At 41.5% G+C, this 18,748-nt stretch overlaps 1 protein-coding gene across 4 annotated transcripts; it reads right to left on the minus strand.

Annotated features, from left to right (window-relative positions):
* Positions 1–4,918: 4,918 nt before the first annotated feature.
* tfap2a (transcription factor AP-2 alpha) lies at positions 4,919–17,246 on the minus strand. Of its 4 annotated transcripts, none has more exons than XM_034132648.1 (7): positions 17,145–17,246; positions 12,666–13,085; positions 11,549–11,600; positions 10,030–10,255; positions 9,217–9,335; positions 7,539–7,680; positions 4,919–6,445 (listed from the first exon to the last, which is right to left on the minus strand). In XM_034132648.1, exons 1-7 carry the CDS (start codon positions 17,175–17,177, stop codon positions 6,160–6,162), a joined length of 1,278 nt encoding a protein of 425 aa, XP_033988539.1. In that variant the 5' UTR covers positions 17,178–17,246; the 3' UTR covers positions 4,919–6,159. The 4 variants fall into 4 exon arrangements, with proteins under 4 accessions (XP_033988539.1, XP_033988541.1, XP_033988542.1 ...); XM_034132650.1 differs by having other exon boundaries at positions 10,030–10,249; positions 17,145–17,244; XM_034132651.1 differs by lacking the exon at positions 17,145–17,246 and adding an exon at positions 13,551–14,795 and having other exon boundaries at positions 10,030–10,249.
* Between the last annotated feature and the right edge of the window lie 1,502 nt (positions 17,247–18,748).

Genomic DNA, 18,748 nt, shown 5'->3' on the forward strand with positions numbered 1-18,748 from the left:
GAGAGAGGAGCTGCTGCGGCTTTCTTTGCGCAGACAGAGTATAAGTCCTTTATCATGGGGAGGCACCGGCGTGGCCCCGAGCTATTGCTGGCCTGAAGCGAAGTACCAGAGAGAAGAAAAAGAGAGGGAGAGGAGAAAAAAAGAAAGAGAGGGTGGGGGTCTGTCATCAAACTTCATAATAACGCTTGGGGTTTGCCACAGCTGCGCAGTGACCCTTTTATTTTGCTGTGATGGAACAGATAGCTCACTATGAAATAGTGTGAAATTATCATGTCTATTAATTCAGTCAGACATCCACGCTGCTCCCCCCTGCCCCCCCCCCCCCGCCCCCCCCCCCCATCTCTCGCTCTGTCTTATTTCATTTCTTATCTGTGGAAATATTTGATTTCCTAGCAAATGCTACATTTTACTAGAGTGATTTTTCCGTCGTTGATTCACAAGAAAATAAGGCAAAGGATTACACGGGCTGTTAAAGTGTGTGTGGTGTGTGTGTGTGTGTGTGTGTGTGTGTGTGTGTGTGTGTGTGTGTGTGTGTGTGTGTGTGTGTGTGTGTGTGTGTGTGTGGTGTGTGTGTGTGTGTGTGTGTGTGTGTGGTGTGTGTGTGTGTGTGTGTGTGTGTGTGGTGTGTGTGTGTGTGTGTGTGTGTGTGTGTGTGTGTGGTGTGTGTGTGTGTGTGTGTGATCAGAACACAGGCCGATGTAGAACTTGTGTATGTTTGGAAATTCATCACAGGAAAACAGACAGTTCTGTTTCCTTATCGAATAACCGAATCGAATTATCTTTTATCATAAACGTAATGGTAACATTTGGCACAGTGGGATACTGTTTGTCCAAATGTTGGCCTAATTAACCCACAACATTTGCAATTTATTTTAAATTAATTAATATTGTATTATTATTATCATTATCATTATTATTATTATTATTATTATTATTATTATTATTATTATTATTATTATTATTATTTCTGTTTGGTTACTACTGATACAGTAAATATGTGGCCCTCAGCATTTTTATTTTATTTTCACGAAAGTGCCCCAAGGACAACATCTGTGAAACTGTGCAGATCACGTCATTTGTCAATCATTTTAGGTCTGTTTTTAACAACACATTAAATCCAAACAAGCCATAATCAACTCTGTCAGATTTCTGCTTGAATGACCAAGTGGATTTCCCCTTCTTGACCGAATATTTCCTGGTGCCTGGAATCTGTGAAATATATTAAAAATACTCCTAGGCGCTGAGGAAATATTACCCAAAAAGTCATTTTTTAATTTGTATTCATTGCTCATGCGACCGTTTTGCCAATAAAGCCTGCCAACGTGCTGCACTGTCAATATTAATGAAGATGGGGCTCCAAATGTGATGACCTGACAGCAACAACAACATGAGGGGAAAATACAAAAAACGCCTTTTAGAGGATGTGGCTGTGTGCTTATGGAGCGTGAGGGTCTGGTTTGATAAAAGGTCCGAGGTTTGATACACAGAGAGAGAGAAAGAGAGATATAGAGGCTTGATTGAAATGGCGTGTGCCTGGCTGACGGGAGCCAGTGAGGGACAAAGCCCCTGCGAAGCCACGGCCACTCGAGCAATTATTCCTCCACGCTGCATTTGGATTAGTGCAATGGAAAGAAGCATATGTTTGGCCCGGGGCGACACTCCCCCCCTGGCTGACTGCAAAGGATGCAGGGAGAGACAGAAAGAGGGAGAGAATGACTAAAACTAGAAACTGCATTAACAGAGCAGGGAAACATTAACACCATTTTAATCCCCTCTTTTTTCATATATTTAGGGATACACAAGCGCATGAAATTGACAGACCTCAGTATTTGATACAATGAGACCTGTAAGTGCAAACAAAATAATATTTCCAAAGCCTTACTTGGTTTAAGTGACACAGAAACCACAAAAAAACAACGAATATGTGTTTGTGCATGTGCAAGGAAGTGTGCACGTGCAATTAATCAAACACCTCTCATTTTAGGTGAATGAGCCATATTGCTCTGCAGTTATTGAGCTCCTCCTATCAGCAGTCCCTTGTTTATTCAAAGTCACTTAATGTTTTCTAATCGATTACCTAATGTCTCGAGTAATCAGCGGTGATTTGATGATTTGCTGGAGTCATTGACCTCTCTTGGCTTCTGAGCCCTGCTCTCAGTGGGCAAGGGGGCCCACAGGGGGGGGGTCAGCGCCAATGACGGCTGATGTCAGAGTTGAGGACAATTAGCCATTTTGCGCTTCATTGCAAACTTTAGAGTCACACGGCCTAATTCGATTGCACCAATAACCGTATCAAATGTCATTTAAAGGAACCCTGCGTCGTGTCCGAGCCAGTTAAAGCGAGAGCCGGCAGTTTGAAATGCGTAATAGTGACACATCTGACTAGGGCCTGCTCTACTGCGTTTGCAACAATTGTGTAGATCGAGTATATATCTGTCCCTTATTATTTCTTGAGCATCAACATGTGTATTCCTTAAACACATCTATTTTCCATCAATAAGGCAAACTTGCAATGATCTTTTGGAAAGTATTTTTCCCCCAAAGTAATTCGCTATGACTGATCATCTTTAAACAATCACTTCAATCTCCAGCAGATCCCTCTGTTTAAATGTCAGGAGGACAGCTGGGCTTAAATCAAACTCCAATCACCCCAATATAACATTTGTGGCAGTGCAGGGGAAGGGAAAAAAAATCTAGTCCTTGTGTGCTGCTGTCCTATATCTCCCCATGCAGGCAGGCAGCTCCAAAGCATTGCCTGCGAGCGTTACAGTGCAGATTGTTGTAGCCATGGTGCTGCGGGGTAATTAGGCCATGCAGACACTCCTTTCACCAGGCAGTGACCTCAACAGCGTCAACTAAATACTTTCTGACCACATACATGGCTGCTGGCGTGTAAAGTGGATGGGACACATGTGTACAGGGCTGATGAGAGCAGCTGGTTGAAGATGAAAAGTTGCGTAAAATGCGCGACAGGCAGTGGTCAATTAACGGAGTTGCATGAAAAAAAAAATATTTGCAATGTTAGCACACAAGCATTCAATAGGGAAATATCTGAATCATACAAAAAAAAGTACTGCAAGTTAGTGTATGAAATTAATAAATAAAAAACTATCCACACTTCATCTTTACGCATCATCTGCCTGCAGAAAACGCTTAATCACACACAATGCGTCACTCTAACCCCTCTAATATTTTATTTCGCAAATCCTCCAACATATTTGATAACAACAGGCCTCACACTTATTAATTACTAACCGGGAATCAGCTGTAATTGCTTTACTTGAGACAAGCAGCAGTTATGGATTGAATTAGCCAAATTCATCTGGGTATTGCTGACTGGCTCTTCAAATGTCACACTTCCTTGTTGTGTTTTTTTTAAATGACTTTCACTGAGGAACTAGCTCTACCTGTTTAAGATCGAATTTGGGTATAATTACAATTTCGTATTAAAAAGGTATGCAAATTATAGGCTAGTATCAGTGTAAACAAACGCCTCACAATAGGATTTGGAGTTTCTTTAACACCAATTCCATTACACAAAAAGACACAATTACAGGCCCTGCCATACTCCTCATCTCACACTAATAATAGGCACAAACATCCACCATTGTCACAGATACCACTATTTCTAATGCGTTCGTTTCACCCTCCGAAACCTGTTTTCATTCACCCAAACCCTGATGCATTTATTAAATAACATTAGCATTAATGACACACGTGAGGGGCTTCCTTTTTGGCTAATACCAATGCTGTTTTTAATACGATTGTTTTCCCCTAAAGTGACTATTTATGCTATTCCCCCCCTCACATGCACCATAGCAGGAGCAGCCGGGTAGTCTCTCCCCTTTATGAGTGAGCTATTGTGCCTGAGGACAGGATCCCACACACAATCTGAAGACTGAGCCAACAAAAACAGGGCCTGACAGACAATGCCTCGCTTCACCTGCTCCAGCACTGTGCATCGCAATTATGCCAAGGACATGTACAGTTAGGCTTCATTCACCCTCCTGCAACAAAAAAAACAACTGCCTCAGAATTAAACCAGGGCCCGAAAATCATGCAGATAATAAATATGGCTGCTGAGGAGAGAAAGAGGAGCAAGGGAGGGGGGTGCTCTCACAATATTTTAAACTGCACGGTTACCAGACAGTGAAATAGGGAAAAAGAAGATGCATATATCACCACACCGATTCATGCTCCATATCAGATGATTCCGAGCTATATAGGTGCAACGCCATCAATATACAATCAAAGTCAAGTGTTATGCAACGCTCTCTGCAGCTCTGCACGCAAAATAAAGCCAAGGCCAGCATCAGATTTGCTATTACAGCCTGCGTGATAGTTATAGGCTCACTCAGCCAAACAAAAGACCACAAAAATATACCAGCCAGAGATGAAGATTCCGCATGAAAGTGGTATGATTATCACGAAATATAGATTAAAACGCCAGCGTACTGCGCGCTGATTGTGCATTGATTACACTGAGAGGCAAACAACATAACAAATATTTGATGCATGTCTTTAAATAAGGCAGAATAAAAGAGGGGGGGAGTCAAATATAGCCGATAACAACCAAACATTGCACACCAGGCCTATATACATCTCAGAGGGTTTTAGCTGGAGGGGTGGCGCTGCACTTCAAACGCGAATACATCCATTGTTGTGAGCCATTTGGCCTGCATAAGATCCTGTGCTCTGAACTAGGGAGTTTAAAGTAAGATTTTTTTTATTATACTTGAGGGAAGCAATGAGTTCAGCTGCTTATTGCAAGGAGCAATCGTCGGGGGAGACTTAAACTCAATTACTGTAGCCGTTCAGAATGGAAAAAAGACCAACAAAAAAAAAAAACAGAAAGGAAAAAAAAAACACCCGGGTGCAGTGAATAAAAAATTAAAAGATATGAATAAAAATCGAGATGAAGCGTATCAAATATTTATTTTTTTCTGGGCAACAAAGGACTATAATACATTGACAGGCATGGGAACTTGCCAGCACATGTCTATACAATACAGCTAAAACCGCCTCCAATGTTGGACATTATCGGACATGACAAGATATCAGGTGGTCCCAAAAAATGTTTTTTTTAAATGTCTTCCAACATTTAAAAAAAGACAATATTCCATTTATTGCTTTTATGGTGCTTCAAGGAGAGAACAAGAGGTGATTCTGATTGGCACAACACATAAAAGCTTGTATAAAAACGAAAATAGAAACACAAAAAAAACAAGTTCTCCTCAGGGTGTCACCTGTGCTCTGTCTCAAATAAAAAACTGAATAAGGATGATATATATAGAGAGAAATGGAAGTTTATTTCTATTCAATTTGTTCACTTGCTTCAATGTCGCCTCAACATGCTACAAGAGGGCTGAATTGAAATATCCCAGAGAAATAAAATACCCCAAACTTCTGTTTTTCTAAGAACCATAAAATCACATGAAGAAGAACTAACCGAATATTCAAACCCACTAAAACAGGAGGCACCAGATAAATAAAAAAGAAGTTTCAACAGACGCACCATATTTACAATTCCCATTAAATTACACATAAATAAATATATACATACATGAACACTGATTCCCTTATATAACCGTGAATCGTGTTGAAATTTCAAAAAGTTCAAGTTGGTCGCTTGGAGAGAGTGAGAGTCTACAACTGAAGTCATGACATGGAGCTCTGTGGAATTTCTCTTTGTTTTTCAAGTTTATTATTCACAATACTGATAAGAATTCATCCTCTTTTCGCTTCGTTTTTGTCACAATCGTAAAATTGAGATATAGAGGGGTCGCTGGATTTCAGTCCATTCGTTGCAGCTCATAAAAAATAAGGGAGTACATAAAAAGTCCTCTGGCTGAGGCAATACACCTTTTTCCTCGCCCTGGAGCTGTTCCTCCGCAGGTTTTTTTTCTCTTTTCTTTTTTTAAAATAACATTTCATATGGTTCAGGTGTTGGAAGAAGATTCTCACGTCGTTTCCCCCGTGAATCCAAAACAAAACATGTAAAACCGCTCGCAAGATCAGGAAGTGGCACGTTTAACTTTATCAATAGTATTTATAAGGTATTTATAATATTTATATTGGATGGGTGGGGGCCGGGGCGAGGCGGAGGGGTCGGTGTAGAAGAAGGGCCTCCGGGGTGTTGGCCCGGTGAGGATGGAAACATCACTTTCTGTGCTTCTCGTCTTTGTCTCCGCCTTTAGTGCCGTCTGAGTGACTGTTGGGGTTGTTGTTGAGGTACATTTTGTCCATAGCTTTGATAGCCTCGGTCAGATAGTTCTGCATGGCCGTGACTGCCGCGCACAGTGCCGGGGTCCCGAACCCGTGTGAGATTAGACTGAAGTGGGTTAAACAGCTCTGGATTCCCGGTTCGAGGATGGGCTGCGGCCGCGAGTTTCCAAGCGGCGAGCGGTCCTGGGACAGCAGGTCTGTGAACTCTTTGCAGATTTGCCTAAAACAGAGAAAACGCAGAGTTAATGACAAACCCACAACACTGCAAACCCATGCATGATGAGAATAAATCAAAAATAATGTGTAATTAGTCAGTCCTGCAGGGGTGCTGGGTTGTAAACTCCAAATTAGCCTAAAGTGAGCAGATCCTGTTTCTGCAGACTTTTCCTTTAGAACATTTATTAGTGCACTGAAATTGTTTATCTTACTCTGCTTTGTTTTCAGAAATTAACCCCTGGCTAAAGAAAATGTCCTGCAGCTACAAACAGGTGGAAACTCATCTGTGAGCTCAGGGGCAGGATATCTCTCTTTTATTAAGAATAAGATTTTAAGAGAAAACATGAGTGCAAATGACTTGTCGGTGAACAACCAACCATTTCGCAGTGTAAACGTTCAGCTGCTTATTATCAAATAGTAGAAACAGCAACCAATACAACTATGAAGTAAAAAACCTGGAATTTAATCCTTAAAAAAAACACCTTTATCTTTATGCAAAATGATCACGTTAAATGTAAATCTAATATTTTTCGTTTTCTCTTCATTTCAATGTATTGGTATTTTAATACACTCTAAGTGGACAGCTGTTTGATAATAGTGGCCCGTTATCAATATTAAATGCAGGCCAGTTAAGGAATCCCCCTGTTTCTCATAATAAAAACACCTATAGTGCTGCATGTGAACCAGCTATGTGTCAGTGTCACTGAAATCACAAACGAAACGGTGCTTATGGAAGAGGAAAAGGCCCAGTCAACATACCAACAACAGAGCATTTAACTTCACTTTTAATAATAATGTATAATATTATATTGAATTATATGTGTAAATAAAAAGGTATGAATGAAATCCATAAATTGCAGAGATGTCCAGTAACAATTAAAAGTAGGCCATTTGGCAACACAAAAAAGCTTGTTAATTAATTAATATTATGCTAGCTATTAGTGGACTGAAATTGGCATGGAGCAATGATGACAACGTAATGTATCATGATGACATACTTTTATTTGTAAGTGTGAATTTTAATAATCCAATCCCTGTCTTCGTGTGTGTTTGGATGCATTTGGTGTGACACAGTGAAATGTGATAATAGCGCTTACTTTGTGGCCAATAGCATGTTTTTTCTTTGGACTTGTTCGTTTGGGTCGGAATGCTGACGGTTTACATATTCAGCTACTGCCTTGGCTGGAAACTCGGTCTCGCATGTATAACCAAAATCCCTGGCAAGATGAACCGCTTCGCCTGAGAAGGAAAGAAAAAACGAGGTTGAATGTGTTTGCTTATTAAATATGGTTACATCAAATTCAGAGCAGTTCACACTCCCTGCTTGGACGACACATGATTAATCTGATGTGTCCAGACAGCAGGGTTACAGCACCTGTGCCTTCACAACAACACTAATGATGACAATAATAGCCCAGGAATAATAATAATAAAACTGCGAGCTGTCAATGCACGTCAAGCTCTCCCCCCCATAGCCTACCGTGAGAACGGAATAATATGGAGGAGAGACAATAAGTGGATATGAAATATAGACGGGGCGTCATGCTGAACACCATGTCATTGATTACCAATGGCTGCACATTATTGAGAGTCCAGCAGATCACACAGGCATGGGGAAGCAATTGTAAAGGGCTATACATAAATCTCGCTTTGTCTTTACATATACAGGTTTCATTCCGTCCCTGTTATATATTTGTTTCCTAGTCTTTGGTTTTAATTTCCTGAAGCAGTTGAGTTTTTACTGCGGGGCTTCCTGCCCATAAGCCTCCACTCCGGAAGAACGCATGCGCCAATTAGCATCAAAGCTCAAGTCCAGTAAACTGGTTTCCATAAAACGGAGCAGATCATAAACAATGACAGCACTTCAGCAAACGCACTGTCCCTTCACTAAATAACCGGCTGCCTTCTCCCACCCTCCCCGTGTCACCACCACCCCCCCCCCCCCCCCCCCTATCACCCAGAATCATACATTTCTCCAGGCTCATTACAATACAGCAGCACATTTTCTACCAAGCACAATGAACACTCGGCCCTCTTCTGCAATAATGATTAACAAGGACCAATGAACCATCGCAGGCATTCACCTTTAAAAGCCCACAGCACAACCAAATACCACTGCACTGAATAATAAGGTTCAACTCTGCAAGCAAAATGGATTTATTCAGTGCATCTTTTCAGCGCGCCATAATTGACTAATTTATTCTTTAATAGGCCCAAAACATATAGCTCCCAATAGGTCAGCGCCATTCCATTTGCATCTTCACGAAAAACCAAAGCTATTAACGAAATAATTAAGTCACTATTAAAAATCAGCCCTGCGCCGACATACCCGGCCTGTATTAATGTTTGAAATAATGCAGGGTAATAAATCAATCCACTTCTCATCCATGAGGTGAAGCAGCTCAGTGGTGCCCAATAAACAAGCAGCACTCAATAATTAACTGGACTTCAACACGAATTCATCCTGTGTATAAACTAGGCCAGCCGTGGACCTGCAAGTGTGCTCCTGAAAGCGAAGGCCAACGCTGCAAAGCCATAGAATAACCAGCAGCATTCTCCCCTCCTCACACACACACTGCACAGACACACACACATCCTTCATGCTTTATTACTTGCGAGGCAAAGTCGGTCCACATTACACGGATGAGCGCATATGCTGATTTCCAACACAGAGAAAGAAAGAGAGAGAGAAGGGGGGAAAAAATCCCACTTTGCAAGCACCTGATATCGCGGGAGCTACAAGAGTGGGAACGTGATTTACGGCACTCGACTTACCTTCGACTAGTGACGTCAGCAAGGTGACGTTGGCTGCCTTGCGTCTGCCCGCAGGTAGATTCAAGCCGATTTTATCCAACTTCTCCCTTAGGGATCTTCCTCCGTTCTTAGACTTGGCCCTGGGACAGAACAGAGTGCACATTTTAATATATAAAATACATAATAATGTAGTTAATGTATAAGTATAGGAAAACTGTTTGGCAAAAAGTTAAACATATTTTTATAATGTTCTCTGATCTCTGGGATTTGGATGCTACCTCCTATGGTGGCTATATATTTACAGTTAATGTGGTTCAGGCATTGAATTAGCTTTTTTATTCTATGGCTTTTTTTCACTAATTAAAAGGTGCATTTGGCTGGCTTTACCCTCCATTACATCCCTCGTGCGTGCTATAAATAATACCAAAAGAGCCCAGCCCTTTTTCACCAGCAAACAAATACTGTACAAAATGAATAAATAAAGCCCTACTTAATAGGCAGCGCTATTACTGGCTGCGTGTCTACAGCACTTCAGTAGACAGTTCACTGGAGACCAATGTTTTCATGTGTAATGCCTTCAGTGGGCCTATAGAGCTGGGGTTGAAACAGACTAGGCCTACATTAATTTGAGAGAGAGAGAGAGAGAGCACTAGGGGAAGTTAATATGGAATTTAACAGACCCCTCCTGCTTTAAATGCAGGAGCTAGGTGTCATGGTTGGTCGATTTTAATTATTCTTGGTACAGAGGAGAGAGAGAATAGATTGGAGTAGACAAACAGGTACAGAAAGAGAGAGAAGGTGGAGATTCTTTTTTTCTTTTTTTTTTGAACTCACCTCCTCAGCACTCCTCCCAGCAGTGAGGCGTTCAGGCACTCGGGTGGCGAGAGGCGTCTCTGCACCTCGGCCACCGTGACCTTGTACTTTGATGTGGAGCTGAGCAGGGACAGGCGACCCGGAACCGAGCAGAACACCTCGTTGGGGTTTACCACCCCTCCGAAGAGCCCGTCCTTATTTACGGGGATGGAGGAGAGGTTGTTGTTCTTGGATAAAGACACTGGACCTAGCAATGGGGGTAAAGAAAGAGAGGGGATGGAGGAGGAGGAGGAGGGGGGGGGGGGGGGGGTAGAGAGAGAGAGAGACCGTGCTCAGTGAATTTCATGCAATGCAGAGCCTTAACTAAATGAGAAGGGGGGATTTAGGCCCCGGATTTAGAGTTTATCACCACATGTGTGTACACTTTCAGCAACACGAACATAATAGAAGCCATTATAATAATAGCAATGGAAATAGCATAAGAATAATAATGTGTGTGTTTGCGTTGTCAGTAATATCAGCTCTATCAGGCATAATTCTCGCACAAAAAATTAAAATGTGTCATTAATTTGTTCTTTATCTTAAGAAAACAAAATGTATATGAGATTGAGCAGCAGATCGAGAAACTCTGGGCTATATGGGCGCTCACATTCTATTTGTGCGCACAATGGATCGTCTTTGCACAAAGCAGCACACCATCCGAGAGATTTGATAAAGTCTACCTATGTTGACATTTCCTCGTATATCCAGCAAAAATCGCCCGTGTGTGATTTCAAAACCAGGGGTGGGGGGGGTTGGTGGTGGAGGGGCTCAGCACTACTGGGCTTTACACCGTTTTGGTGTGCAGTAACCGGAGACAAAGGGGACTGTGCGCCTTTGGATAGATCACTTGTGACATTAATGGCTCAGGGGAGCCTAATAGAGACAATAGGAGTTAAACGAACTCTTGAGATTACTAATATAAGAAGCCAATTATCATGTTGATGCGCTGATAGACAGACTCAAAATAGAGAGAATGGGAAAAAAAGAAAAATCTAGTCTGTGACCTGACAAAACGCGTTTAAACATGACCGTGAAAAGGGACTCCAAGTGTTGTATATTAACAATATAAAACATATTATAATCCAACATGAATTTTCCAAGCAGATTCCCTCTATAAATGGCACAGTAACACCCTGCACACACTGTAGGCCTACGCTTCAACTTCCATTTTAAATTTGACCATGCAGTGTGATTGCAGCTATTGGCTTTTCAACCACTGAAGTCTATGGGACTGAATCTTTGACCATCAATACCCACGGCCTACAAAGCCCAGCAGCCCTACTCATCTCCCCGCTGCTCTGAAACGCTGACAGTAAATTCCATCAGCGAGAAAAAAAGGTGCAGCCAGTTTGATGCACTTGGAAAGCATGTAATGAAAAATAGGCTACTGCGTATTAGGATCAGTCAGGCATTACCGCATTGCATCGAGTTCTCTGGAGCAGAATGGTGTGTGTGTGTAGCAGAAACATGCATGATATCTCGGAGGAAAATTGCTTACCTTTCTTAATTACAGTCTGGTCGGAAATGTGAATTCCTTGATCGTCAACAGACTATGGCAAAAAATGAAAAAAAAGAGAATTTTAGCACAAAAGGCAGGGACATTTTACCTCACATGTGAATGCAACTCGAACAAAGCCTGGCACAATTAGCGGACACAATCACCATGGAGGCTCTCGAGGCCCATACCTGTTATTATTGTCCATGTTTTTTCAGCGGGTTGCACTAGATCACAAACTCAGACTTAAATAAAGAAGCTGTGTCGCCCCATAATCCTGACCTAATTTCGCCCTCATATTGGCTCTACTCACAAGGAAACTTCTAATCTAGATTGGATAGTAATTACGGCAGCGCAGCCTATTAAAGGCCTATGAACTAATTAGAGGATTATTGGTGTTTGTTTCTGATTAAAAACTGGGAAGAATCCTCTAAATAAGAATAAGGGTTTTGGACAATTTTAGCCCTCATTTATCATGCATCTTTAGTAATCGTGAGCTATTACCTTAAACTCAATGTTGCTGTTAGTGCAAGCTATGTTTTATAATGTAATTGTTCGCAGACATCCGCGAGCTTCAGCTGTTTTTAAACTGAGAAATCCAATTAAATCAGAGGACTTAAAAAGGACGTAAATGGCACATTTCTTCTGTTTGCTTTTATCTGTTTATTTTAATTAGATTTAAGAGATAATATTAATAAATAAAATAAAACGAGAATTAGACGACTAACAACATGTGTAATATTGAATGTTTACATAGCGATAAACCTTTTTATAAATGGAAATAACGATGCATAATTAGGATATTTGTATTAGAATGACAATAACATCTCAGGAAAAAAATGTCATGCTATTTTTTCAGGTAGCAAAAAATTGCTAATTTAATCCTCTGTAATCCTTCTTATATTTATTAAATGAATACCCTAATAATGTTAATACATATTATATATGAATAGGAATTTTCAAATGCACATGTTTTGATAATTCTATTAAAATTGAAATAGCACTATTAGTTTTTTTTTTTTAATTGTAATATTAGTTTAACTCGTAACAGTAGTCCCTGACATTAATAAGAAATGTGATTTTTTTTTTAACAGCCCAAAGAAGAGAAATGCTGCCTCACCCCAACGTCGTCTAAAGAGTGAGGTATTCCATGGATAGGGATAGAGTCCGACAGTCCCGTGTCGATTCCGTGGCCGGACGGTAGCAGCACTTCCCTGCGGTAATCCCGGCACAGCTGGTGGGGCAGGCTGCGGTGCTGGTGTAGCAGGCCGCTGTCCTGGCTCTGCCTCTGGCCCGGCCAGCCCGGGTGCTGCTGCTGCTGCTGGGCGTGCAGCGAGTTCAGGGAGTACGGGTCGTTGACGTGCGAGTAAGGGTCCTGAGACTGCGGGTAGATGGGCTGGTAGGGAGGGGGGAAGTACGGGGGCTGGAAGTCCGAGTTCGGTGTGTGGGAGAGCGGAGGGGCGCTCGTGTAGGGACTCTGGCCCACGCCGCCCAGCTGAGGTAGCCTGGCTGTCCCATTGCTGGTGCCGTCGTGACGGTCCTGGAGGAAGAAGGAACAGTGTGTTTAAGGTTTGCACACTTGGAAATAGACAGCTAAGTGATCGCAGTTACACTCTTTGTTTTTACTAGAGTAAAAGAGCTCTGCGGGCTTTTGCTGGGGCATTATCAAATATGGCCTGACAGGAATAGTCTGTATTAAATCTGAATAACTTGTCCTGGTTGCTATTAACCGATAAAGATAAGACTTTCAGATATACATTACTTTTACGCACGTTTTAATAATGTTATTAAACGGTAAAACACAAATAAAAACATCGAAATTCCGGAGGTGGACATACTCTCAAATAAATAACCAATTTTACAATGTTCTCCAAAGTGTCCCACAGATGTTAAGCATGCAAGCTTCACCAAAAAAATACTCAGCGAAATGAAATATTACATTATTACAAAATCTGGTGTGTAAACAAATTCAAAGTCTGTCACGGAGAGGCTTCTGCAAACTTACCATCGCGGAAAAACTGTGCACTAACATGTTTACGGATTGTTGGTGCCCACTCAAGAAAAGAGTATTCAGTTCAAAAACACTTTGCGTGTTTTAGGGGGGCGAGCAAAAGGGAACCAACCAGCAAAATAAAAAACTGTAGCCCCCCGGAAAGACTATTCTCTCCTGAAAGATCACGATGGCCCCGGCGATCAGATATGTGCCTCAGAAGCAGGACGATAATCCATCAGAAAACAAATGGTTAGATCCTGCCCTTCACGTGTGTCGAAAAAAATGCAGATATTCGTCGGATTTGGGTCGAAAAGTTTCTCTTGGAAAACCCTCTGTTCTCCCTGCTCTCCTGGCTTCTATCACAGTGCTGCCGTCCCCTGGCTTGAGCTCATATTAGCAAAAGAGCCGCTTCTTCGTCTCCCTCTTGGACTCCTAATAGAACGCATTCATGACTATTAATATTACAGAAATACTTAATAATAAGGAAAGAATGGTCGGAAATCGGGCGTGAAGCGGAGGACGCAACTCAAGGCAGGAGTCTGCGCTTAAATGACGTCCATTGAAAGGAGGAATCAGTATATCTAATCAGAGGTGGAGGAGAGAGAGAGAGGGAGTGAGATAGGAAGAGGGAGTGAGAGACTGTTGAGGGAGTGGAGAGAGGGAGAGACAAAAAGAGGGACATACACTCTCGTCAGACGAATCAGAAAGAGAGAGAGGGAGGAGGGGGGGCATTTTAAAAGGGTCCCAGGGCCAAAGCGCAAAAGTGAAAGAAAGACATAGGAATGAAGGGGAGGTGGACCACAGTAAGAAGAAGCCTTGGAAGGAAACAACTCGGAACTGGGTAAAAATATCCAGCAGACGATAGTGGGCATTCCGATCGGCTCATTTCGTCCCTTTGTTTTCCACCTCAATCTCCGCGCGAACTGCCCTCCATGGGTCTCCGTTCTCTCCTCTGTCTCGGCCGAATTTATCCACCGGTTCCTCCTCACCTCCAAAGCCAGAGTCACACCGGCTAACTTTTCATTTTAACCCGGAAAGACAAATACATCCTCAAAGTCTATGACAGGGCCGTTTGGAACTTTTACGCACAGCTCCATTCTCTTTCCAGCTAAATCACACATTACAATATATATTTAGAAAACGGTCTGTGACTGGACTGTATTTTTTTTAAATCCACACCAGCGAAAGAAAGTGCCTGTAAATTAAAATAAACACTCCAACATGAACGCGGAGGTGCCCAGCTTTTGTTGTCCTACTACCGGCCGTCCCTATCTCCAGGACGCGGCTGAAAACACGTTGGACTGGCTTCTCCACTCCCAAACAAGTTCCTGATATTACTGCCTAACTTAGTCAATGCCCATAACAACAATAACTCGGTGTATGCACTCCACACATGCAGACACACACGCGAAGTGTAACGGCTCAAATTGCAGATGAAATTAAAACTGAAGGGTAAATGTCCATGCCATTTGAGCAGTGAATAAAGCAGGCTGCGAAAGTAAATACATCTGTCATTTAATTTTTAATATATATATTTTAATAAAATATATTGTAAATGTAAAGTAGTATGCTATTCTTCCAATACGTGCCTTTTAATATTCTGTTATATTTTAAAATGTGAATTTAAAGAGAACAAAATTAAATCATGGTGAGATTGTAATCAAGCAACTAATGTAATAAATACAGATTTTATTGCCATACTGCACAATTATTATTCTCATTATTATAACATTTGTTGTTATTTTTCCCATCATTTTTTTTTTAATTCTTAGTTTTAATTGTAGGCTACTGTACAAAAAAACATAAAAATAATAATCCATGCAATTAATAAAAGACATGGATCTATTTATCCTGCTGCTGAATTAAATATGTTCCCTACCAGCTGTCAAAAGAATGACACATTTGGATCCAAACAATACAATCTCTAAAATATCCAAGTTGAATTTTAAAGGTTAAATTAAATAAAATAAATGAAAGAGGAGCCCCTTACCTCGCAATCTTCATATTTAATGTTATCAGTTAATTTCCAAAGCATGTTCATGGATTGTTGAGGTGGATATTGAGTATAGGTTTCGCCTTAGTCTTGTTTTCACTCAGTGAATTGTGCTCCCCGCTCAGAAAAACTACTTTTATTGAAGCTGTGGGCTGCTGTCTGTCTTGCGCTCTGAGGTCTCCCTCTAATGGTGGAAGTGAAGGGCTGGAGCAGCTCTGTAATAACACTGGCACAGGGCCTCATTAGCATATCAACAGCCGTTTGATTCCCCCCATCTGCTCACACAACACCAATGGACAGCGCACAGGTAAAAACTAAAGCAGCAAGACGCTACACATGCTTAACATTTCTACTGTTCAGCGAGGTGTTTGATAAGGGGGATATAGCCATGCATGGGGACCTGCATGCACCTGGGACGGTTTTTGGTACATTTTACAGTATTTTCAAAAAGGGAAAGACTACAGAAATGCTATTTTAGCGATGTAGTTAAATTGATTTGATTAAAAGGAAAAACTGCTATGATATAACTTTATTTTGTCCCTTGATGACTTTTCTAATACTCGATGTGAAAACAGCATGCCTATGCAAATACACCACTGTCACACACTTTGTTGCCAGCCTTGATTTTCTAACTCCCAAACTGTTATTTTAATCCCATTGAGAGTGGAGACCTTGAGAGGCTATTCTTACAATGTTATGTTAAAAAGGTGAGCCATTCCAAGCCGCTCTACAGGTCCATTGACTACCTGTAAGGGCGCAGGGTTGAGGGGGAGTGTAAATAATTAACACAACAACATGGCCTTGTTTCATTTGAATGAGCGGCTCGGGAGCCCGGCTCTGCCCTGACGCCGGCCCAGCCTTCACCTCAGCAGGTCGTGGGTCAGCAGACAGGTCGCCAGCTCTTTAAGGCGTTGGCTCCTCTCGTTCAAAACCCGGATTACCATTTTTGGTGGAGTGCCTGAAACTGGCTGATGCGGGTGCCTTTCTGGAGATGTGGCCTGGCCGTCTGTGGGGCTGATCGGTAACGAGGATTCTTGTAGCAGCAGTTTAAATCCTCCATGCACACCTCACCAAAACAATGCCAGGTTTACAGGGAAGACCTTAACGAAACTCTACAGAAAGTCCATAATGGGATACTTTGTATTTTTTAGGTTTAAAAACATGTAATACGAATTTGGAACAGCTCTTAAAAAGTACATTCATAATAAATTGGATTTTACCTCAAAGACGCAACGAGATATTTTTTAATAAGGGCTGCGTTTCGTCAATACTCCACTTTTAAGAAAAAAAGCATTTTATGCTTGTTTAGACACATTTGTTATTTCTATTAAAACACATACGATTGTATATTAAACGCGTGTGGAGTCCTTCCAACATCATGCAAATAACATGATCAGGTTTCAGAGCAAAACAACTATGGACAAGTTGACACTTAACCGCAAGAGTTTCCAAAATAAATTATATTAACTTCTTCCTGACAGAACACAAGTGTGTAACCACTATATACAGTCTTTTCGGTGCCTGTGCAGGCTCATCATACAACAGGTCGACACTTTGACAGTTTTCATGGGCTTCCACAGCTGTGTCTTTGTCTTAAAGTGAGCGACTCTTACCTGCCAATCCCCCATTTTGCCCATAATTGACATGCTTTGTCTTCTGCTGCCTTTGGTAGTTTTCTTGTCGATCCCGTGCCGTGTCTATCTCATTAAGCCTCCGGTCCCAGAGTAAACCTTTTATTTTCTTACCTGGACGGAATCGCCTCACCTGGCCTTAAAAAAAACTGTGCGGGGCTACCTGGTGACGCATGCGCAGTCTTTCGGGTGTGGACGATAGGGAGAAACTACCTGATCACATTTGACTAGGTGCCCGATAGGCCTAAACTGTAATGTTGTGGTCGCTAATGGACAATTAAATGACTTTTCTTAAAACGATGATGGTGAAAACGAACAAATAAATATTCATTTGACTTATTAAGGGAGTTTAAGCTTTCCCCCCCAACATTTTAGGCAATTTTACATAAAGAGTGAACTTCCTTTATAAGACGTAAGAAAAGTGTGTTGTGCGTACAAGACAACTTGTGATGTGATGTATGGTAGAAAAATATATATACTAATACAAATAATAATGAATAAACGTGTTTTTAGAGAATGTGCTAAAACTGAAAATTAAAGAGAAAGCAAAGCAAAAATAATATTATTTTTGTATGTATCATATGTTTGTCTTCAACTGACAAACAGTTTTTAAGAACATATCTGTTTGTTTTCTTAGCTTTTCTTCTGGGTAGAAACCATGAATTCTCTCTGCAAATGAAACTGTGTCAAGTTAAAAACTTGAAGGTTAACTGCCAACATCATTACTTCTACAAAGAACGCTACCCTGCTATTGTGAGGGTCATTATTTATTTATCCACTGTTTATTTTCTAATACATACTTATGTAGACCCCTCGGGCCAGGAGCGAATGAGCTCTCCCTTTTACACACGCACGCACGCTCACACACACTCACACACACACACACACACACACACACACACACACACACACACACACACACACACACACACACACACACACACACACACGCACACACGCACACACAGTGCAACACGTGCGCTAGGTGATAATGGTCAGAGATTTAAACTAAAACCCCTTTTTGTCATTGCTTTGCACACGGGAAGCGTTGCATGGATTTACGTCCAACACTTATATTACATATTGGACACACTTTTTACGCACACTTTATTTGTGCCTTTTTCTCCAATAAATCCTTTATACTTGTGCTTTTTCACAATTGCATAATTCCACATAGAATCTATAGATTTTTTTTGTTGCGGTGTTAATATTTAAAACAATTGCCTTCATGTTTGACTTCAAAGGCGAACACATTTTAACTGCACACACAATACCTGCAGCTATAGACCTTCACCATGGACTGGACAAAAGAGAGGGAGGTGGAGGAGGGGGGGATCAAAAATATTGTTTGGGGCTCTATAAGGGAGGAGTAAGTTTTAAAGCAGAGCTGTCTGGGAGTGCAGGAGCGGGGTCCCTTTTGAATATCCAGCCTGTTTAAAAGGCTTGGTTTCAACCACTTCCACCATCGCACCGGCCTCCGGCTACTTCCTAAAACTGCGAGTTGTGCTTAACAGGCTGCACCCCAGGCACTTTGCATTCATATTTGACACGAATGAAAATAAATGGTTGTGTGGTAATTATAATGT

The sequence above is a fragment of the Trematomus bernacchii genome, unplaced genomic scaffold (assembly GCF_902827165.1).
Source record: "Trematomus bernacchii unplaced genomic scaffold, fTreBer1.1, whole genome shotgun sequence".
Classification (NCBI taxonomy): domain Eukaryota; kingdom Metazoa; phylum Chordata; class Actinopteri; order Perciformes; family Nototheniidae; genus Trematomus; species Trematomus bernacchii.

Coding starts and splice junctions, on each gene's coding strand:
- tfap2a (XM_034132648.1), bottom strand. CDS start 17,177: ATGTCAATTATGGGCAAAATGGGGGATTGGCAG. Junction 13,086..17,144: donor GCAAAATGGGGGATTGGCAG/GTAAGAGTCGCT, acceptor TTCTTCCTCCAG/GACCGTCACGACGGCACCAG. Junction 7,681..9,216: donor GCTGACGTCACTAGTCGAAG/GTAAGTCGAGTG, acceptor TTTCCTTCTCAG/GCGAAGCGGTTCATCTTGCC.